Below are 23,898 nucleotides of genomic sequence, written 5' to 3'. Positions count from 1 at the left end.
AAACGTAACCAAGATACTATGTTCTTTGTAAAAGTGTGGACATGCATCTTCATGAGGACCAGCTCCTCCCACCATCCCATAAAGAGACAGGCACAACTTGGGGAGAAGCTGGCCCCCATTGCCACACCTTGCACCTGCTGGTAGACCTGATTTTTGTATTAAAAAATATTGTTTTCCAAACAAAATGTCAATAAGTCTATTATCATTTGACTGTGTTTGTCAAATATTATGGGTCGATTGGCTAAAAAGTATTCCACAGCCTTGACTCCATCCTGGTTGCGTATGCAGGTGTGCAATGCTGTAACATCAAAGGCTATGAGACAATAGTCCTCCTGCCAATTGATGTCTTCAATTTTGCGGATGAAGTCACTCGTGGCTTGCACATATGATTTTAGAGATTTCATATGATATTGTAAAAACAAGTCAATGTACACTGACATATTTTCCAATGGGCCATCACTGGCCGAAATTAAAGGCCTGCCAGGTGGTTTCACTATAGATTTATGCAGGGGGATGGTGGGGTTCTCCTTCTTTAAGAACTTATATATATATATATATATATATATATATATATATATATATATATATATATATATATATATATATATACACACACACACACATATATATTTATATAGTGAAAACTTAAAATGGTGACAGAACTTGTCATGTAGCAGGTATTCATAGTTGCCTTCATTTCTTTCAGTATTCAACATGTATATGGAGCACAGCACCCTCCATTTGATCCACTGCTCCATGGAAGGTAAGCCACATAATACATTTTGACTTTTAATTTGTTTTATATGTACAATTGAATAGTTGATGATTTTAACATGGCGGACCCCTTTCTGGTTTTGGTTGTTGATGTCAGTATTGCTTTGTAAGAAAATAGAAGTCACAACTGTAGAAATCTACCTTTTCTGCATCCACACCCCAAATTCTTTACCTTTTTATTCATTCTGTTTTTGCTGGCGTTATGACTCTATGGACTTCAGCATGGCTGAACACGCGTGCCTGTACTTCCCCTCTAAACTATCTGCTGTACATTGGAATTCCCTATTCGGTCTGTTTAACTTCCCAATAAGTCCATTATAAATGGTGTCTTAAGTGCACTTATAGAATAAAAAGTTAAATGTCATGTGGGCTGCCGTGTACATTTATTTATAAAACCCACAAATGCAACACAAATATATTTCTTGTAGGAGCCATGCTGCTCTCTGGCTAGATTACAGTTTCAACACAATCAGGGAAAAACACCTTTGGCATGTGGGAGAACCCTATTTCTTTATATTCATAAATCACTTCTAATGCGTGACTTGTAAGCCCAAAGGACAGTATCCTACCTTATAAAAATAGAACACACTACATATTGGGGTTAGTGTGCCCTCACAGTGAAAGAAAACCCACAACTTCTTCACGATGTATGCCTGGCTAGACTTTTCTCTAATAGGTCTAGGTGGGATTCAAATATTTGATTTCCACCTCTATGTAAGAAAGGGCTACGAAAATGCCTCCACGTTATTATCACGGTATGATTCTTTTTTTTTAAATCTGCTTAATGGTGAAATCAGATTTTAAATAACTTAAGCAGAAAAATAAACGTTGTAAAATTTACTTTAGACTCTTTGAGCCAGAACTGGTTTAACCTAGTTCTGCCACTCTCCTCACCTCCAGAGCTGGAATACACATCCTTTGTTGAGAGAGTTAATGTACTTGGGTCACAGAACAGTGGCCAATGAGTCTGATCTTCTGACCACTTAGCAGGGATTAGATATCTGGGAGAGGACATGAATAGCTGGCAGATCAAAGAGCAGCTTCAGCCTATCTCTTTTGACGTGGAGACGCCAAGGACGGATTCTTCTATTCTTTCCCAGGACACACCTGGACAGCCAGGCTTCACCCACAGTAGGAGGGAAAACACAGTTGTGTCCCTGTCAGGTAGGGGATGGTCGAGAAGCTGAAGACATGCCTGCCTGGAGCTAACAGAGAACTGTCATGTTGAAATAGGAGATCCTGAATAATTATACTGTAAGGCAAAGAGGAAGTGCTGCATAAGGAAGTGCAGCAACCGTGAGGAAATAGGTAGGATTGGTTGGTAGATATTCTCTAATCACTGGATAGTACACAGGACAAATTTGGCACCTCAACCACCACCACCTTATCAGAACATTTGTGGACCTGGGAAGACTTTGTCTGAAGAAGACGACCCTCCTGAAAGAAGTACCCGACATCTGACTCCTGCAGGAAAAAGAGAATTTACACAAGGTTGCAAGTATTCATGAATCCTGCTGGCACCTGGGCACTGTAGCTGCTTTAGAAAGGTCACATAGTTGGACCCCTGCTTACCTGCTTCAGAGACACAGAAAGCAGAGGACTTCTGGCCCTGAGAGGGTCCAGCTAACATAAGAGGACTAGACCCTGCAAGAGACCAAGCGGGAGGGAGACCTGGTGCCCAGAGGCCCGCTCTGAGAAGCTAGAGGCCACCGGACTGATCTGAAGAAGCTTTCTCAGCAGTTGGAGACTGGTACTGATGGTGGAATCTTTGATTATGACAAACCACTTAGTGTACGTGACCTCCTCTGCATCATGGTCGGGCTGTAATTGCACCTAGTTCTTGGTCAAAGGCAAACTGTTTTTTTCCATAGTACTTAACTTTTTTCAAATCAAATACTTAAAAAAAATAAACAATCACCTTTTCCCTTTATCTTAATTCAATGCTCTGATAATTTGGCATATTTCTCTAACTCAGTCCTAATTTTAGGTTTTTGTTCCCCTGGTAAGCCAAGTTAATTGCTCTGCTGACAAGCTGAAGTGTCAAAGGCCTCCCTCACTGGGTGCTTGGGCCTGTTCCTTGCATGTGATAATTAATTCTTACAGTACACCATACCTGGGAGGCTCATCTCAAGAAGCACAAAGGGGAAAGGCCGTATCTCTTGACCGAATCACAGGAGGGCTATCCCCTTCGACATTTTGGAGGGAAGGGGCTATTAAGGGTGTGGTTTCAAGCTCTTAGAGCGGACTTTTAACAGACTCGCTTCAAGTCCCCATTTTGAAATATCCCAAAATGCTGTGCAGTAGATTGGGACCGAAGTGGAGTGATGTGTCATCTCATGAATGAACAGAAGGGCCTACCTTTTGAAACGTTTTGCCTCATTTAAAAACATCTGCACAAGGGATAAAAAGAAGATGGATCTCGCAGGATGCTGAAAAAGCCCAGAGACCTGCCTGGGGCACTAGAGCATCCTGGACTTGGACTCAGTGGGACACTGTGGATTCACCTATCCAGGGCAAGTGGCACTGGTTTATCTAAAACCTTCAGAGGCACAGTAGAGGGATAAACCGTTTAGGGGTCCCTGGAGGAGAATGGAACTCCTGAGGACTAACGCTGCACCCTTCAGATTGCCATCCCCTCACTTCTACTATAACACAGGTGTCCTTCAAGTGGCCATGGGGGCTATGTGACCTGAAGAGTGCAGGCATGGAGGCATTTATGCCATTGAGAGCTGCAGGGTTCTGCTGGAGGCAGCCACAAGCTGAGGAGAACACCAGGTGCTGGATAGAGGACAGGTCCTAAGTACGGAGCTAAAGCACAGAAAATGCAACCTTCACAAAGGAATAATAAGACTAGAAGCTAGGAAGCCTGAAGAAACCCATCCCTGTGGCTAGAGCTGGACACCGGGAACAAAATGACAAAAAATAGTTCATCGCTAACAGAGCTAAAGAAAAGGGGAGAGAAAACTGTTCCTCCTTCAGGACCAGGGGAACATGGCGCTCCCCTACTGGTGCTTCAGGATGTAAGAGAATGCCTGGGGGAGCTCATGTACACCCTCTAATTTGCAGCATTTATATGGTCCCCTTGCATCCCATCTCCTTGTGAACTCGCGCAAAGATTAGCAGTCAAAGGTGAGTGCTATCAGACTTTATTTTTCTCCCCAGGTATTCCACCACCCCTGTGGGCCCAAGCTGGCACCGCCAAGCTCAAGTAACATATGGGTCCCATGTTCAGAATACTGTCGTTTTTCTAAAAAATATTAAAGGAAGTGAGCAAATAAACTCATAGCCTGGAGCAAGGTATCATCCCATAAACCACTGCAATACTGAAGAAATGCGTGCCCCATAATCCTTTAGACTGCTTTTAAAATTAGTATATTTGCTTGGTGGTGCCCAAAAGGGCAGTGTACCACCAGGTGAGTTTAAATGCACATCGGCAGCGGCCAGGAGTACAGCAGACCCATGGGAGCACCAGTGAAATGTTATAGAAATGGCACCTTAAATCTCCCAGGGGAATTCTATTGGTGACCCTAAAAGACCTTGCCACATGTTTTCAAGGACTCTGGTGTCTGGGGTACTTATCCCAGAGCCTCTGGAGTGTGTGGACCCCTCTTGATAGGTCCTAATGCTGCATATCAGCATGTATAAAAGTAGATGTAGAAGACGGAGAAGTATGTGTAATAACGTATTTCCCTATCAATATATATATATATATATATAAAAGCACTGACTGGAAAGTGATTTATTGGGTTGTTTGTTGTGTGAATGCGGTATTAGCCCACACCACCTTACCTAAGTAACCCTGGTACTGCTCTTCCTTCCTTACCCTGAGTGAGTCAGGTGCTACAATGGGTACTTGGTTCCCGGTAGACCCAAGGTCACAGACATTATTTGTGAAGGGTCCACCTCCTACAGAAATAAAAACCCACTTTTGTCTATCTATCTATCTATCCATCCATCCATCCATCCATCCATCCATCCATCCATCCATCCATCCATCCATCCATCCATCCATCCATCCATCCATCCATCCATCCATCCATCCATCCATCCATCCATCCATCCATCTATCCATCCATCCATCTATCTATCTAATAACCTATAGAAGAATCAAAGTGAGCAAGACCCCACAGATTCCCCTTGATAATGACGAAGAGCACATGCAGGATTTATACTTTCCAGAATACGCTTCAAGGCGATGTATAACCAGTGAAACTCTTGCTTAAACATATAAATCTTGATGTTGTACCGAGCTTATACTGGGCATTTTCTGCTTCATCAGTAGTCGCCCTTGCCGACACCACTATAATCTGTCTTGAAGAACCAAACCTTTGCGTGCAAAGAAATGCTCCACTTCGAGATGACATTTAAACAGCCCGTCATGTTCTGGATAGTTTTATGGTAGTCCTGCAAAGTTATCACTGTAACGCAGCATGCAGTGCAGAGTCACAAAAAATGTCTGCTCAGTTAAAGATTGCAAGATAGGTGTAGCCAAACATATGGGAGAAGATCAGTAAGACTATAGTGATAGTTTGACGATATATCCATGAGCAGCTTAGGCCCTAGAACTTCTCAGCTCCTATGACATGGGAGTGAAAAGGTGGTAAGTGCAACATAAAAACCAGAGTGCCTTCATTCTCCCTCAAAAGCAGTTATGCATTTAATTAGTTTGCTGCAATATTTCCTTAGGAAACACACTAGCAACAAAATGTAGGGAGTAGTCCATGCACAAACATACGAGATTTAATTTACGGTTAGCAAAAGGAGGAATTAAAGACAGGGAACTACAAGGGATTTGCCAAATGAGCTCTCTTGATGTGCTTTGCTTAGTACCTCTATGGACTGTGGCTTGTGCTGTGACATCTCCGCCTCTCAATGACACAGGTTCTGTTTGTGAAGGAACGTCATGCCTACCTCGATGTACTTCATTGTCATGTTTTTAGGATTAACTGAAAGTAAGTCATCATTTTTTGGAACTCCACCAATGGAAAATGTCCCTTTAAATCTGAATAACGATCCTCTCCCTTAGATGCTGTCTCAATAACTGAACTGGTCACAGAGGTCTCCTTCATTATTAGAGTCAAGGTCTGGCAGTGGCCAACCTGCGAGAGACCATGTTTGTTTACTCACAATTATATATTTTTCTAAGTAACTTATTATCTGTGTGGTGCAGAGGTACTGGAAAATGTGTATAAAGTTTGAATGAGAAGTGTGTGTGATGAGAGGTAGAGAAAAACCAAAGTGCAGTATGGGAAAAAAGAGTGACTGAAAACAGCAAAAGTCAAAAATGAAACAACCACATTCTGGTAGGATCTAGGAAGAAGGAGGTAGCCTCCTTGTCCTCTGCACTGTAAAGTTGGTGAGGAGGACGAAGAGATCACCTCCTCCACACTTCAGGGGTTAAAGTTTGCAAACCAAATGATCAAAGTTGTTTTCAGTCATTAAAGAATGCTATTCCTGTCTGTATGTTTTTTTGTGTATGCTCAATAGTCTATGATTAAACTGGAGAAGTAAAAGAAATTGCGGGTCTTGGGTGTTTGGCAGACTAGTCACTCCATTAGATGTGGCAGAATTCCTGTACACTGTATTTAGATTGGTATTGACTACAATTAACTTGTAATACGGCAGTCTGGACATCTTCCATGTTTTTGATGAACTGCTTTGTCTGCTAGACTCTAAACAAAGTGCTGACATTTCTTGATAATTATCATTTGTCTGTGCTATATGTCTATAACAGGTGGAATTACTAAGTAAGTCCACTCAGGAGACTTGTATTTCTGGTTTGGTCTAATTATTCTCTTCCCTTTTCTTGATATCACTTCTATTTTCCTTCCAACTCCAACCTCTTTTCCAGGACTCTTTTGACTACTGATTTCTTCAACTTGTTCTATTGGCTTTTTAATCAATCTGACTCTCAATCTTCCACCAGGCCAGTAGTCTGCTTTTCTCACGTACTTTTTCCTTGGTTCAGAATTATTCGATTCAGATTTCCAAGTCCTTTTCTTTCTGCTTTCACTTCCACCTTCCACGTCACTTTCCTCAGTTTCGTAGTCTGAAATTTCAATTGACTCAGGAACTTCTCTATACGGCAATTTCACTCTTTCAGGAACTTCACTTTGTCTTCCATCACTGGTACTCGGTAATTCGTTCTCCTCCTCTTCCTCAATTACCTCTAGCTTCCCAGATTTCGGATTTTCGTTCCTTACTTCAGAGCTTGTTCTCTGCCTTTCGATACTCTCCTGGTCTGAAACTTCTTTTGGTTCAGCTTCTTTGTCTTCAATATAGACAACCGAATCTTCAGTTATCCTTCCTTTTAACAGATTCTCTTCACCTTCAGAATCTATTTCAATTATTTCTAAGTCTTTTCTTGTCAGATTTCCATTTACTGGCACAGTTTCCAGATGTCGACTTTCTTGTCGATCTTCAGAATCTGGAATTACTTCACCTTCTGTTCTGTCTTCTGCTTCAGAATCAGAGTCATCTGTGGTATCACTTTCAACATCAGAATTCTCAGGAGTTGGTATTGGAATAGTATGACTTGGATGAATCCAGCGCTTCAATCCTCTGCACTTTACAGCATTAGTAGTGATCAAGATTACCTGCCTAGGTTTCTGCCATCTAGGAGATAGACAATTCCTCCTCCGATGTACTTTCGTTCTGACCCAGTCTCCAGGTCTCAAATCATGTGTCAAAACTTTGTCATTTGATTGTGCTTCAGTTCCCACCTGATTAGATACAGAAGTTACCATATCAGATAACCTTTTACAGTAATCCAAAATTGCACTGTCATTTATGCTCAATAGTTTACCTACAGGTACAAAAGCTTGCCTCATAACTCTTCCCATCAAAATTTCATGAGGACTCAAACCTGTCTTTTTATCTGGTGTACTTCTTATTGACATCAAAACAAGTGGAAGAGCATCAGTCCACTTAACTCCTGTCTCAAGACACATTTTTCCAATTCTGTTTTTGATAGTTCCATTTATTTGTTCAACTACACCTGATGCCTCTGGTCTGTATGCACAGTGTATTTTCTGCTCAATACTCATAGCTTCGCAAATTAACTTCAACAGTTTATTATCAAAATGACTTCCTCCATCACTCTCAATAGTGACTGGAAAACCATACCTTGGGATGATTTCTCTGAGCATTAGTTTTGCTACTGTAATTGAATCACAATGTCTTGTAGGGAAAGCCTCTACCCACCTTGAGAACAAGCATACAATTACAAGTACATATTTCAAACAGTTGTGTAAGGGCATTTCAATAAAATCTATTTGTAACCTAGTAAAGGGACCACCCTCTCGACCAATTATTCCTGTCCCCACCATTGATTTTCTGTTTGGATTCATTTGTTGGCATGACAAACACCTTTGACAAAAAGATTCTGCAATGGTTCTAAATTTGGTATTGAACCATGTTTCTTTAAACAGTCTGACCATAGAATCTCTCCCTAAATGTGCAGGACCATGATATAATCTGGCCATGTCAGAAATCATGCAATTTGGTAAAACTACTCTGCCATCTTTGTAAACCCACACTCCATCTTCATCACGTTGTCTACAATCTGATCTTAACCACTGGTCTTTTTCTTCATCATCTGCTTCGTTTTGTAAATCTCTAATCTCATTCCATGTTTCTACAATAGTTGTTAGCATTAATGAATTTGAATCAGTTTCTGTACTTCTATTCCGATTGTAAGAATAATTTTTCCTTGCGCAGTACTTTGCTGTTTCATTTGCGAAGGCATTTCCTTTGGAAATATAATCAGTCCCTCTAGTGTGTGCTGCACACTTGACTATGGCAATTTCTTTTGGCAATTGTATTGCTTCAATTAATCTTCTAATGAAAACTGCATTTTTAATTGGTGATCCTGTTGATGTCATGTATCCTCTCTGTGACCAGAGTTGTCCATAATCATGCACAACTCCGTACCCATACTGACTATCAGTAATGATGGTAACTCTTATATCTTTTGATATTTCACATGCACGAATTAAAGCAATCAATTCAGCCACTTGTGCTGAACGAACTCCTTCAAGACATGATGCCTCTTCAACATCTTCGACTGTACAAACTGAGTATGAAGCTTTCAAGACACCACCTTCGGATCTTAAGCATGAGCCATCTACAAAATAGACAAAATCCGATTCAGGTAAAGGTCTGTCTTTGATGTCTTTTCTTGGTTTTGTGCAGAATTCCATGACATCTAAACACTCATGTTCTGTCTCGATGTCATCAACAATTTCAGAATCAGGCAGTAATGTAGAAGGATTCAGATTCAAACATCTTGAAATTGAAACATTATCTGCTCCTAGTATGATTTTCTCATACTTTGTCAATCTGCTACTTGTTAAATGTTGAGTCTTACCTCTTGTCAGTAATATTTCAACTGAATGAGGCACAAAAACTTTCACAGGAAATCCCATAATGATTCCTTCACTTTGTTCAAGACTGATACTTGTAGCTGCGACTGCTTTTAAACAACCTGGTAATGCTTTTGCAATTGGATCAAGAACTGCAGAGAAGTATGCAATAGGTTTCTTTAGGTTTCCATGTCTCTGAATTAACACAGATAATGCACATCCTTCTCTCTCACTGCAATACAGTTCAAAATCTTTCTCATAATTTGGCATACCCAAAGCAGGAGCTTGGCATAAGCTCTTTTTCAAGTTTTCAAAAGATTCCATCTCAACATCATTGAGAATAATTGGATCTTTTACATCTGATTTGGTCAGTCTTTGTAGTGGTTTCGCAATTACTGAAAATCCACTTATCCATTGTCGACAATAACCTACCATTCCCAGGAACATTCTGACCTGTCTTTGTGTTCTTGGCGGTAACATTGCTTGAATCATTTTTATTCTCTCTATTGTTACTTGTCTTTTTCCCTTTGCAATTCTGTGACCAAGATATTTCACTTCCTGTTTGCAAAACTGTAGTTTTGCTGGGGACACTTTATGTCCTTCTTCTGCAAGGCGATTTAACAGAATTATTGTGTCTGTTACACAATTTTCTCTTGTCTTTGCAGCAATTAACAAATCATCAATATACTGCACCAACGTAGACCTACCTGGTAAGTCTAAATCTTCTAATGATCTTTTTAACAGTTCGTTAAAGATTGAAGGACTTTCTGTATAGCCCTGAGGGATTCTTGTCCATCCAAGGGTCTTACCTTGGAATCTGAAAGCAAAGATTTCATAACTGTCTGGGTGTAGAGGAACAGTAAAGAATGCATTGCAAAGGTCAATGACTGTGTACCATTCAGCATCATATGGAATCTGAAATAGAATTACTGCTGGATTTGGAACCACAGGACAACATGGAATAACAATTTGATTAACCTTTCTCAGATCTTGTACGATCCTAAATGTTCCGTTAGCCTTTTTAACTCCCATAATTGGTGAATTACAAGAGCTACTCTTCATTTCTTTCAATACACCTTGCTTGATTAATTTTTCAATTACAGGTGTAATACCTTCAATTGTCTCAGTTTTCATTTTATATTGTGGAGTGTTTGGAAATTCTATTCCCTGTTTCAATGCAATTTTTACAGGATCTACGTTTTTCATCAGACCCATCTCATTCCCAGTAAAATCCCATATTTCAGATTTCACTGTTTCTTTTAGCTCTTCAGGTAAATCTTTTTCTTCAAATGCAGGAAACAATTTTGTTTCTTCTGCTTCCATCATCATCATTGTCATTCTGTACAAACCATCTTCCTCCATTGTTTGTAATTCAACTCCTTCAGGAGAACAATATATTCTGCAATTCATTTTACATAGGATGTCCCTACCTAATAGATTTACTGGACTACTATTACAAACCACAAATCTGTGTTTGTCTCTGTAATTTCCAATTTCAACTGGTACTGGATCAGTTAAGTCTGTTTTAATTTGCTGATTACTTACTCCAACAACTTGGATGGTATCCCCAGAGAGAGGTAGGTTTTCAATTTCCACTGATCTAACAGTAGAACGGGTAGCACCAGTGTCCACTAGAAAAGTGATGTCTACATCATTAACTTTCCCGTTTACATAAGGACCGGACTGGTCAACCTCAAGAGTGGCTCCAACAACACACTCTTCCTCCTCTCTCGGGCACCGTCAGCAATAATCATCAGAATCACTGTCTTGGCTTTCTGTTAATAAAAATTGTTGTGAAGCATTTTGCATTTGAACCCTTTGCTGCTTTTGCTGTTTTTGTGGTTTTATTACCTGTTCACATCCCTGAAATCCCACGTTTGGATTATATTTTTGAACTCCCCCACAATTCGGAAAAGGTGGTTGTGGCAACTGGTCCTGACGATTATTCACCTGTTGTTGTTGCTGTTGTTGTAATTGTCGCTGAATATTAAATTCATTTAACCCCTGTTGCATCTGTAGCTGTTGCTGCACGTTAACACCATTCTGCATCTGTGGATTCAATAAGGGATTCTTTAAGTTTCTAGGAGGATGAGGACACTCGTCCCTCCAATGTCCAATTTCGCCACAATTAAAACAAGGTAATCTTTGTTTCAGCTCTTCTATCTTTGGGCTAAATTTCTTTTGGAAATTATTACCTTTAAACTTTCCTTGTATCTGGTTCGTATTTCCAGTTTGAACAAAATTAGTGTTCTTATTTCCCATGCTGGCAATCTGTTGCTCAGCCACCTTTACCTGTGCCCACATGGCTTTCTCCTTCAGCTTCTTCTGTTTTACTTCTAATTCATCGCTACAATATTTTGCCTTTCTCAGAATATCATCAATAGATAGTGCTTGCCATCCGACAATACTAGTTCTGATCATTTCTCCAATTTCAGGTTTTAGTCCATAAACAAATCTATAGATAAAATGACTCATGTCTTTCTCATCTAATTTTTCATAACCACTGTATTGTTTAAAGATTAACAGTAGTCTTTCATAAAAAGAATGAACTGATTCTTTTGTTTCCTGCTCTGTTCTTTCTATTTTAACCCAATCAACTTCTTTGGGTGGAATTTTGTTTTTCATCCAAACAATTACTTTCTCATAAAAATCCATTACAAGTGGATTTGGGGCACCTGTTTCTTTAATTCGCTCAGGTTCTGTTTTTGGCCAACTAATAGATATTTTACATTCTGTCCAAAGATCGGATGGAACAACAATGTCAAAAAATCCATCCAAATCAATCCACAGAACTTTTGACACTTTGATAAATCTATCGACTTGCCTGTACCACTCAACAGGTTTCTCTCTTAATTTCGGAAAGTCATTTGTGAATAACAGAATGTCTTGTCTCGACCATGGGACATGAACATATCCTCCACCTGCAACTTCTCTCATTGGAAATTGTTTTGACATTCTTTCTAATCTTTCATCTTCCTTCCTTTTAGTCCATTTCACTCTCCATTTGTTCAGTTCTCCTAGCTTTTTGATATAGACAATTAAATCTTTAATGTGAACTATTCTTCCCATTGAGTTCAAACTCTCAATGTCGCTTTCTGAGAAATCTAATCTGTAATGTTTTGCAAAATTCTTTTGTTTACTCACATCGATTTCAAGTTCTGCAGCTAGATCCTCTAATTGATCATATTTATTTTTCGTTTTCCATTGAATACTTTTGCAAATGAATAATAGTTCATCATCCCGATAGTAATTTAAACTATCTGGGCCAATTGTTCCAATTATTAATTCTTCAATATTTGCTTTTAATTTGGCCACATCAAGCTTTGGTGTGGTTACCCTGACTTCAGGACTTCCTACATCTGACATAGCACCCATTGGTGTTTTTGGAGATAAATCCTCATTAAAGGTTAAATCAGGCATTCTCGATCTAGAAGTGTTTAATTCTGTCAAATCTGAATAAAATTTTTCAGCAGGCTTTTGAATTTCTGTATTTAAAGGAATAGTTAATCCAGTTTTGTTTGTATTTCTTTGTTCAAATACAGGCTGAACAGGACCTATTGTTACTGGAACTGTAACAGCTTCCATGCCTTTTGTCATTCTTTTAATTAATTCTTCTTTAGACCTTAAGTATTCATTATAATCATCATCCTCAACATTTCTTGTCTCTCTTGTATAATCTTTTGGAGGTTCCCTTGCTCTTGGAGTCATTGAAAAATGTCTACCCTCATTTCGAGCATTCTCAAATTCTGGTCTTCTAGGAGTTTCAGTGATTTCACAATTATTTGGATAAAGTTTAGGAGCTTCATTAATTGGAGGTGCACTCGGTGAAGTTTCAGTAGAAACCACCGGAGTAGACCATGATCTAGAAGGTCTCAAAGGCTGATTAGGCTGTTTATTTCTAGCAGTTGTATATATTTCTTCCATAACTGCATCCTCAGATTCACTTTCCATAGATTTTCCTGTAGGAGAACCCATTACCATTTCATGAATTAAATACAATCCTTCACTCATGTTTCCCTGTCTCCACATTCGTAATCTATCTTCATGAGTTTCTCTTTTCCATGATGGATTTTTAGAAGGTCTTTTAATTCCACTAGCTTCTCTTTGTAACTGATACATCTCATCTTCCCACTCAACTAAAGCTTCAAATTGAGTTGGTCTCGGTTTTGGAACAAGAGCATTCATTTTCTCTCGTAAGTTTCTTAAAACTCTTACATTAAATGAACCATCATCAGGCCAAGCCAAAACACCATCGTTTTTAGTATAGCGTTTCCAACTGTCGAACCATAAGACAGTATGATATCCGTATTCACCTTCCATGTACGCTGCAGGTGTTTTATACTTATGAAGTAGTTTACCACCTCGCGTTTCGATTTTCTTGTCAGGTGAAAATAAATTCTTAAATTTCTGAAATAATGTTGTCTTTTTCTCAACATGTTTAAAATGATAACTCATTTTTAAAAGTTAAATTTAATTCACAAAATCGTTCGTAAAATATTTCCGGGATGTTCCGCAAAACAACCAATCCGTGCGCGAAACACACCAACAAGCCAATGGCGGTTGAGCTACGTCAGTTTTCAGCTCGACCAATAATTTTGGAGATTTTCCTAAGGACCAATCAGCTCACAGGCCGTCAGAGACTCAGGAGCCAATCAGAATACAGCTTGTGACGTAGGTCACCCAATCCCAGCGCGGCTCTGTGACGTACACAGCAGCTGCGGTTTTTCGCTTCTCACTTCTGGCGCTTACCCCTCCTTCACAAAATCTTTTCACAGCGCCATTTTAAGAACACTTTTCAGTGTAAATTAATTCTTAACAATGACTTATAAAGACAACATCTGTTCGTTTCACTAATTAGGATAGTTTACATACATTCAAGTATCCACACTTCGGAATAGACGGCGCTATTCACACTAAGGATAATATTCAATTGTCAGTAGAGTAACCTTACCCCACCCTTCAAGCAAGTATAATTATGAACTCGCTTTGCTCTGAACCCACCGCGAAGTGAAAGTTCTAAGAGTTCCACTTGAACATAAAATACAATTCAAACTCGCACTTTTACACGGAAAATTCCCTAAATTCAAACACACACGAAATCCGTACAGGACTCTCACCTGTTTATAGAAATCATGCACCGTTAGCAAAATAACGACGTTATCCGTACAGGGCTCTCACCTGTTTATAGATATGAAACATGTACCCGTACAGGACTCTAACCTGTTTATAGATAATCATGCACCGACGCTAATTTTACCCTTCACTCAAGCTTGGATATAACTAATACTCTCATCACAGTGAGTTTTATGGAAGGCGCTTTGTCCCTATTCTCATGCTGCCTTGATTTCTTAGAAAATCCTCACTATACAAGATTCAGACCTAGCCCTAAAACTGTGCTGCTCGGCGACAACACTATGGTACACGGCGATACCTCTTGTGATACTCGGCGATATCACTACAAACGAACAGATGGCTTGCGTGACTAATTTCTCGCCACACAATCTATACCGGTATAGCTTACAGATAGGCACGAAAAACGAACTTAACGAGTGTTAAAACATTGATCCTATTTTCATACCATGACGCAATCCTTAGCAACCAACATGTTACCTTGGTTACCGCTTAGCAACCATCAATTTCTGCTACCAGATAATTGATCCAGCGGGCTATAGAAAATATATCATAAACTACGCTACCCAATTTCATAACCTATAAACAAAATTCTATACTAAATATGGACCCATTTATGAACCTGATATATTTTGGGCCTACTGAATCAGGTGGTCAGAATAAATCTATATACACATTATTTACACACTATAAACATATTTATACATTTGCAGAAAGAATATTGTCATTAGAATAAAACCCAATCATTTAAACGACCACCATAGGTGACGTGATCTAGCTAACGGTAACCTACACTTCTGAATAACCAAGACCAGCTTGTTTGTCAAAAGTAAGATTTTATTTTCTAAATTATGGTATATATGTTGTAAGTTTTATAAATGAAATTTATTTGCAATAAAGCAAGCATGATAGTAAGAAATATGAGAAAAATACAATTTAAGCAATTGAATCAATTTAAGAAATTATATAAAGTTTAGCATTTCTAAAACCTATTTCCCTAACTGAGCTAAATAGACAGAAATTAAAGTAAAGATCTTTGAGGATTCTTACGTGCTCCACGCAAAGTCCAGCAGCACATCACCCTCATCGGAAAGTCAGAAAGCAGCAGCCAGCCCAACCCTAAGGGCATGACTTTTTATACCTTTCTACGCTAACTAAACTAGCAAAGGAAAGTTTTCAGAAATACTCGACGTCCCATTGGCTGAAAGTGACAAGTGACATGTCACCCGATTCTTAAAAAGTTCCACAAAATCATGTCTTACAAAGACCATTGTCTCTTCCACGTGAAGCCAGAGGCTTCCTGCGATTGCAACTTTGTTTTAAGTCATCCTCGCAGCTTCCATAGTCTTACAGTGCAACTTCCGCGGATGCCAAGTTAAGGACTGACAAAAAGTTCACTTTCGACCTTGGCCATGTCCGACAGAATGATGTCAGCTCATCAGTTTTTGCTTTGTGAATGCAGCTTCAATAAACGTTTTAATTCAGAATGGGCGTCTCGTGACTTTCTGCAGAAATATGGATTAGCTCTTTTTGTGCGGCTCAAATAGTTAGGCCTCAAAAGCAGGCAACTTATGATTTCTAGTATAAAACAAACACAAGAAAAGTATTAATGTAAGAAATAAAGTATATTCTGTATCCACCCCATGGTTTACTAAATAATTAACCCACCCGATTAATCAAAATGTTACCTAGCCATTGCAAACAAATAAAGCAGCGTTTATATTTACCAGTCTCCGTTTTTCTATGAGACCCATATGCACCTAGAATAGTAGAAATGACATCATACAGACAAGAATAAGCAAAACAAGCACATGCTTATTTTAAATATGCAGCAGTTAGTAATGACAAAAACGAAAACAATAAATTATTTTATTATTTTGCACGAACAAAAAGATGCAACATTTATGCACGTTTATGAGCACACAAGTTAGTCCCCCCACGTGTAAAGTTTAATCTAGGTTGTATTAGCACGACATATCACAAATCATTAATAATTTTATTCATGTTATGGAAATGTGACTTTGCGAGTTTAAACAAAATTTTGTTTTCTATCTCGCTCCATCAGTGCCATTTCTTATTTACTAAGCAGCAGTGCAGCAAGTTGCTGTTGATATATTTGTCCTTCTGACATCTTGAATAAACATCAGTTAAAGCCTCCAACAATGGAACATGATGTAATGAAAAGGTTAAGGAAAAAAACAACATTCGTTTTTAAGGAATGCAAAGAGAAAGAGCAGCTAAAGAAATGAGGCAAGCCGTCCTTAGTGTTACCAAGGAATGGTATTCATATGTTTTGATGTCTATTGGAAGGGGCTATGAACAAAGAGGAGGGGTTTAGCATGGTCCTGACAGGGCTAGAAAACTAGAAATTGCACCTTTAATTCCTATACCAAACCAATGAGATCCATCAGTCTAAAGTTGTCAGGAGTTCTGTAAGACTGATTTTGATCTTACTCTCAAATTTTCAACTAGGGATTAGGTAAAGGCTCTCACAAGATTATTCCAAGCAACAGGACCACAGGGGATCCCTTTAACAGCCTATGAAGTCAACAAAAAAGAATGGTTAATCATTTTAACAAGACTTTTTTCTGGTCATACAACTGGTTAAAGCCCCGGGCTCTTGCCTGAGACGTTTAATCTAGCCAGTTTAAAAGAACAGTCCAGTTGATGTTCCTGCCAGATACTGTCCAAACACCCTTTTCGGACATGTGTGAAACTTCTGTAGGAGAGTAGGGTCTGCTATCCTATGGTCACCCCAAATTTTTGCTTTTTGCTTCACTGGTTTATGACTTAATGTGGCTGTGGGCCTGCTAATCAGACCCACAGCCTGCTGCTCTCTCTCTAAATTAATACCAATGCACATTAGATGCATTACGAAATTGGAACTGGTTCACCTTATTGGCCCCTGTAACAGTGTTCCCAGGTACCCAGGGCATAGGTGCTTCCAAGGCCTACTAGGGGCTGCAGCACGTATTGTGCCACCCCTGGCCTGGCCTCCCTATTTGACATAACTGGCTGATCACTCAGCTGGGGTAAATCGGTGTAACCACCCCTTACCTAGGTGTAGTATGCCTATACCTAACCCAAAATGGACACATATGATCCTATCAGCCACTCCTATTGAAGGCCTCATCAATCCTGGAGGCAGAGTGCTTGGAAACATGTGAGATGGTGCTCTGGCATGAGCTGAGCCTGTCTGCAGCTTTCGGAACCATGTCCTTTAGCTGTTCCATGATACTGCCATACCATATACTCTTAAGTGCATTATGAACCTCGCGGTTAAATGCTATCTTTGGTTTGGCTTTATCAAAACATGTCCAGTAAGGTGTCATACGAATTGGAATACTACCCACTCGCCTGTTCTGGCGACGGGGGTAGCATTCCACCCTTCTAGAGGGATACGACATGTACCTAACCTGAACCCCGGTTCAAGTTAAACAGAGCCTCAGCATCACAAAATGGATGCTGACACCACAGACACAAGTCTGACCTCCTGCTGCGGGGAGTCCTTCCAGCGAGGGAGGCTTGGACAAAGGGTTTCAAGCCTTGGGAGGTGCTAGCACCACCCCAGACAGGGTTTTGTGTATTGGATAGGACAGGGCTGAATAGAATCAGACATACCTGGGGCACACAAGGTGTCCCTGTGCATAGGCCAGTTCAAACCGGTCCTGGGGCTCTCCAGCCCCAGTCCTGGCGCGAAACTGGACAAAGGAAAGGGGGTGTAACCACCCCCCTTCCTGGTCCCACCCAGAGGAGGGACCTAGCAGGTAATCCGGCCCCTAGAATTCGAATAAGAGTAGGAGCTGTGTCCCAAGACTTCAGATCATCCTGAACTCGACTTGAAACTAAGAAGAAGACTGGACTTCGACATTCTGCTGCACAGAAGACTGAAGAGAATCTCCCTTGTGGCCAAGGAGTGACCACCCTGTGAAAACAGGCACCAACCAGCAACTCAACGTCTGCTTTGCTGCCGCCTCCTGCCGGAGCCCGAGCCCAAAGCCCGACGAGACCCAGACTCCCAGACATCTCAGAGCCCGATCCACAGTCCCTGCAAAGAAGGGACCCGTGGAGGCACCGAGAGACGTGGGACCGGACACCTCGGAAGACCCTCGAAAAGCTGAATGCGCAGCACCTGAGGCACCCTCGATGCTGTGCTTTGGGGTTTGAGAAGCCCCGACACCGAGCAGCATTTGCACCGAAGATCAGCCCCCGAGCATCTCCACGATCTGCATGGGGCCCTTTTGCACTTTGCCACTCGACCCGCCATCCCGGTCACTTGCCACGCGGCTAGTGGCCATCTTGGCAACGAAAACTACGACTTGCACCGCTGGTCTGGTTGCTCCAGACTAGCCCTTGCTCCCCTGAAAAGGAGCACTCGCTCTGACCTTGCTGGTCCGAGTGTTAAGCTTTTTCCACTTCCTGCGTGGCTTGCATTAGCCAAGGCCTGTTTGCTACAATCAAGTTGCCGACACTGCCAATAGCTAGAGCCTTTGTGGGACAGCTCGTGATCGACTCCTGGACGTCCTTGACCTCTTCGTGTCCACGTGGCTGCGGAGACAAGCTACACCTCTTCACCTGTTTGCACCCAACATTGCCTGGTTCCATCCTGGTCCCACGGTAGTCACTGGCTAGTGACTTTGAACACTGTCCCCTCTGCTTTCAGGTCTTCACCTCTTCAGAGCCACCCTTGTATCCACCGGAACTCTCCTCGACGACCCGCCTGCAGCATCTTCAGCTCCAAGCACCATCGACCTGCGTGACGAAACCCGACACTACTTCGCACCTGTGCACCCGCGTCCTGTGGGTGAGGTAACTCAGCAACGCCGGTGTTCCCACACTGGTATACACCTCTAGTGCCTGTGTCTAAAGTTTTATCCTTGTAGGTCCATCGGAAGGTTCCTTAAACACTAACTTTGTAACTTTTACGCACCATTGACTTAACATTGGTGCATGCGTGCACTTTAAGCACTGCACCCGAGTCCCGCGGGCCTTTCCCGACTTCATCACTGTTAGTCCCGAACAGCTCCAGTATTCCCCAGGCCCTAGGCCTATTTCCTTTCCCCATAGTGGTTCTTATACCACTATTTTAGTATATGGGTGTGGACGGCACTGTGCTGAAATGGCTCTCTTCTTATCTATGCGACCGCACTCAGCAGGTATATACCTCTCCTTATACCTCCCCCGCCAGACCATTCAAATGGGGAGTTCCTCAGGGCTCATCCCTGAGCCCGCTCCTGTTTAATGTTTACTTCACCCCTCTGGCTAAATTGATTGCGCAAACTGGGATTAAAACCACCTCCTACGCTGATGACATTCAGCTACTCTTCACCTTTGACGAACCCTCTGCTTCTGCCTTCGATCCTTTGAAATCCTGTCTAAGGGATATCTCCAAATGGATGGATTCTAATTCTCTCAGTCTCAACGCAGGAAAGACGGAGATCCTGTTTTTTAATTCACCGTCCCCTCTGGATTCCAGCCTGTGGTGGCCTGAGGACCTGAGCCAAGCCCCCACGCCCAAAGACTCTGTGAGGAATCTGGGAGTTCGTTGGGATAACCATCTTAGTTTTAATGCCCAGGTCCAAGCAGTAGCAGCATCCTGCTTTGCGAAGATCAAGACAATAAACAGGCTTATTAACTATCTGCCGGTTGACTGCCGTAAGACTGTGGTCCAAGCATTGATAACATCCCACCTTGACTATGCCAATGCGCTATACCTTGGTATCACAGTAGGTTTATGTCACAAACTCCAGACTGTCCAAAATGCCGCCGCTCGGCTGGTGGAGAGAATTCCTGCCAGACATCACATTTCCCCACATCTCCACAAACTGCATTGGTTACCCATTGCTAAGAGATGCGTATTCAAGGCCATGACTATGGCTTTTAGAGCTTCAAAGGGTAAAGGATTGGCCCATTTGAAAAGCACTCTGCGGCCGTACCACAATGCCAGGACATTGCGCTCCAATTCCCTACTTCTTCTTGCCACTCCCAGATTCAAAAGAACTCGTTCAGGAGGGAAAACTTTTGAAGTTTGCGCCACTCAGTGTTGGAACAAGCTCCCGATTGCTCTCCGTGCCTGCCAGACAGAATCGGTATTTCGAAAGTCTCTTAAGACCCATCTTTTTTGCCTAGAACGTTTCTTTTTTTCTCCTTTTCTGCGCCCCCTGTTTCCAAATCTATCAGCGCCGGGACGCCCCGTTGGGGCAGCTGTGCGCTTTATAAAATACACAAATAAAATAAATAAATATGGTTTAGGTGGCCCCTAGGGCTCATCCATATTGTGCAACTTTTGTATATTTAAACTGTGGTTTGTTTTAACGCATTTGCTTCTGTGCTCATAAAGAGTGTAGGGGATATTTGTAGAAATAAATCTATATATATATTTTCAATATATATCTGTGTGGTGTCCTTTCATTTGGTATTCAAGGGGATTGTGTATGGTAAAAAAGCTTGCTTCACATGCCTTTACAGAGTTTAGCCTAAGACTGCTTAGTCCATTCTACCCCTAGGATAGCTTGTCTATAAGGTTGACTTTACAACCTCCACCATAAGGGTTGCTTGGCATGGTACAAGGTGATCACTAGAACTAGTGAGCATCATATACCAGGCCAACTTCTCACATTGGTGAGCAGCGGATTGGGATTTGAGCTTGCTGTTGTTTTACCATTACAATCTTTGAGAGTATCATTTGAAAGATCATACAGGTACCTGATAGGTACACTAAAACAAGACTAGTATACTTAAGTTCTACTGAACTTAGTTGTTGTAGAGGATAGGGAGTAGCACACCCTGACTACAACTACTGGATAGGTTTGGTAGGTAAACACCAGTGTAGGTAGATTGCAACATATCCACCCACACTAGAGCAATGTCTGGAGCAGAGGGATCCACTGGACCTATCTCTGTTGAGAGTGACCCTCCAAGGGCACCATCCAAATTTGCTATCTTTACTTTTAAAGAACTGAGGCAGCTGTGTTCCTTAAGAGGAATCAAAACGGGTTCTACCCCTACAGCAGGTCACCTCAGAGAGCTTTTAGACCAGTCTGAAGCTCTAAAGACCTCTAAACCAGGCCCCTCAGGGAATGGAGATGGAGGCTCTCTCACTGAAGATGACAACACTGACACCCCTGCCCCTGTCATCCAGATAGATGAGGAAGACCAGGTCACTGGAGATACTCAGCCAGAGGATGAGGAAGAAGAGGAGGAGGAGGAGGAAAGTGGGTCTGATGATGAGAGAAATAGTCAGGTGCTTGTCAGCAGGCTTAACCAGGCTAACTTAAGCACATTTGGGACTGAAAGTGGGTCCAACCCATTCAGACCCCCAAGTAGACTTAACCAGGAGCAAAGGAGGAGAAGGAATCACTCAGGTGAGTCCAATGCCTCCCAAGCTTCTAGAGGTTCTCATGGACAATCCAGAAGGGAGCTGTCTAGCCCTCAGAGAAGGGAACGTGAGGCCAAAATGAGAGAGGCTGAACTTAGGATCCAGAAGCAAGAATTAGAAGTTGCCCTGGCCAAAGCGAAGCTTGCTAGAGCAAGACAGCCTAGAGAGAGTGGGTTAGGATCCACTGGTGGCAGCAATATCCAAAAGGATAAAGACAGGTCCTATGACAATAGAAACCTGAGTAAGATTGTGCCCCCTTACAAGAGTGGGAATGACATCCACAAATGGATGACTGCACTTGAGAGAGCCTGCAGAGTACAGCAGATCCCTCAGGAGCAGTGGGCAGCAATCTGTGACTCTCCTTTGAAGGTAGATGCCGAGACAGACTCCTCACAGTTAGTGATGGGGAGTCTAGAAACTACCTGGTCCTGAAGAGTGCTCTGATTGATGGGTTAGGCTTAACCACTGAACAGTACAGGTTAATGTTCAGAGACACCCAGAAGACACAGACTCAGGACTGGTCTGAATTTGTTGAATGTGCCACTAAGGCTCTGGAGGGCTGGTTGCTGGGAAGTAAGGTTACAGACTATGAAGGATTGTACAATTTACTGATGAGAGAACAGATTTTAAATAACTGTCAGAACCAGCAGTTGCATCAACATTTGGTTAACTCAGATCTAACCTCTCCCCAAGAATTGGGAAAGAGGGCAGACAAATGGGTTAGAACCAGAGTTAAGCAAAAGAACCAGAACCAGAACCAGGGTGGTGACCAAAAGAAAACAGACCAGAAGGGTGGGGAGCAGAAATCTAAAGACCAGAAGTCTTTAACAGGGCCCCAAACTAATACTGAGGGTGGGTCCCAAACTTCCAAGAAGAAGAAGAAAGAAGGTCAAAGAAAACCCTGGTGTAGTACTTGCAAAAACACCTCTCACTGGACAAGTGAGTGTAAAAAGGGTGGAGCCCCCAACACTGCGGCCCCTAAGGCACCTGCACCCAATAGTACAGTTAGCAGTGTTGGTCCACAGACTAAGGGGGTAGTTGGTATCTCCTTGGGAACTGAGGGAGATTCTGGCCTAGTCAGAACCCCTACACAGGCTGTTCTGATCTGTGATGTGTAGATTGATTTGTCCACTACTGTCAGTCCCAGTAATCTGGGCAAGTACAGGCAGACGCCTTTGATTAATGACAAAGTGGCTCAAGCTTACAGGGACACATGTGCCAGTGTCACCATCAAAGGGAAGACCCTTGAAAAGCTGACTGCGCAGCACCTGAGGCACCCTCGACGCTGTGCTTTGGGGTTTGAGAAGCCCCGACACCGAGCAGCATTTGCACCGAAGATCAGCCCCCCAGCATCTCCACGATCTGCATGGGGCCCTTTTGCACTTTGCCACTCGACGCGCCATCCCGGTCACTTGCCACGCGGCTAGTGGCCATCTTGGCGACAAAAACTACGACTTGCACTGCTGGTCTGGTTGCTCCAGACTGGCCCTTGCTCCCCTGAAAAGGAGCACTCGCTCTGACCTTGCTGGTCCGAGTGTTAAGCTTTTTCCACTTCCTGCGTGGCTTGCATTAGCCAAGGCCTGTTTGCTCCAATCAAGTTGCCGACACCGCCATCAGCTAGAGCCTTCGCGGGATAGCTCGTGATCGACTCCTGGACGTCCTTGACCTCTTCGTGTCCACGTGGCTGCGGAGACAAGCTGCACCTCTTCACCTGTTTGCACCCGACATTGCCTGGTTCCATCCTGGTTCCACGGTAGTCACTGGCTAGTGACTTTGAACATTGTCCCCCCTGCTTTCAGATCTTCACCTTTTCAGATCCACCCTTGGATCCACCGGAACTCTCCTCGACGACCCGCCTGCAGCATCTTCAGCTCCAAGCATCATCGACCTGCGTGACGAAACCCGACACTACTTCGCACCTGTGCACCCGCTTCCTGTGGGTGAGGTAACTCAGCAACGCCGGTGTTCCCAAACTGGTATACACCTCTAGTGCCTGTGTCCAAAGTTTTATCCTTGTAGGTCCATCGGAAGGTTCCTTAAACACTAACTTTGTAACTTTTACGCACCATTGACTTAACATTGGTGCATGCGTGCACTTTAAGCACTGCACCCGAGTCCCGCGGGCCTTTCCCGACTTCATCACTGTTAGTCCCGAACAGCTCCAGCGATTCCCCAGGCCCTAGGCCTCTTTCCTTTCCCCATAGTGGTTCTTATACCACTATTTTAGTATATGGTTTAGGTGGCCCCTAGGGC

The 23,898-nt window shown here is 42.3% G+C and overlaps 1 protein-coding gene across 2 annotated transcripts in view; it reads left to right on the top strand.

The window, feature by feature from the left end:
• The window catches only part of TBC1D22A (TBC1 domain family member 22A), a 2,393,943-nt gene that overhangs the window by 101,037 nt on the left and 2,269,008 nt on the right, over nucleotides 1–23,898 (top strand). For both annotated transcript variants that reach the window (XM_078679664.1, XM_078679673.1), the window contains exon 2: nucleotides 707–763. In XM_078679664.1, coding sequence (XP_078535790.1) covers nucleotides 707–763 — 57 coding nt within the window. The remainder of the gene's footprint in view (nucleotides 1–706; nucleotides 764–23,898) is intronic.

This window comes from Lissotriton helveticus, chromosome 1_1, assembly GCF_964261635.1.
Source record: "Lissotriton helveticus chromosome 1_1, aLisHel1.1, whole genome shotgun sequence".
Classification (NCBI taxonomy): domain Eukaryota; kingdom Metazoa; phylum Chordata; class Amphibia; order Caudata; family Salamandridae; genus Lissotriton; species Lissotriton helveticus.
This window is presented reverse-complemented; position numbering and strand designations above follow the sequence as displayed.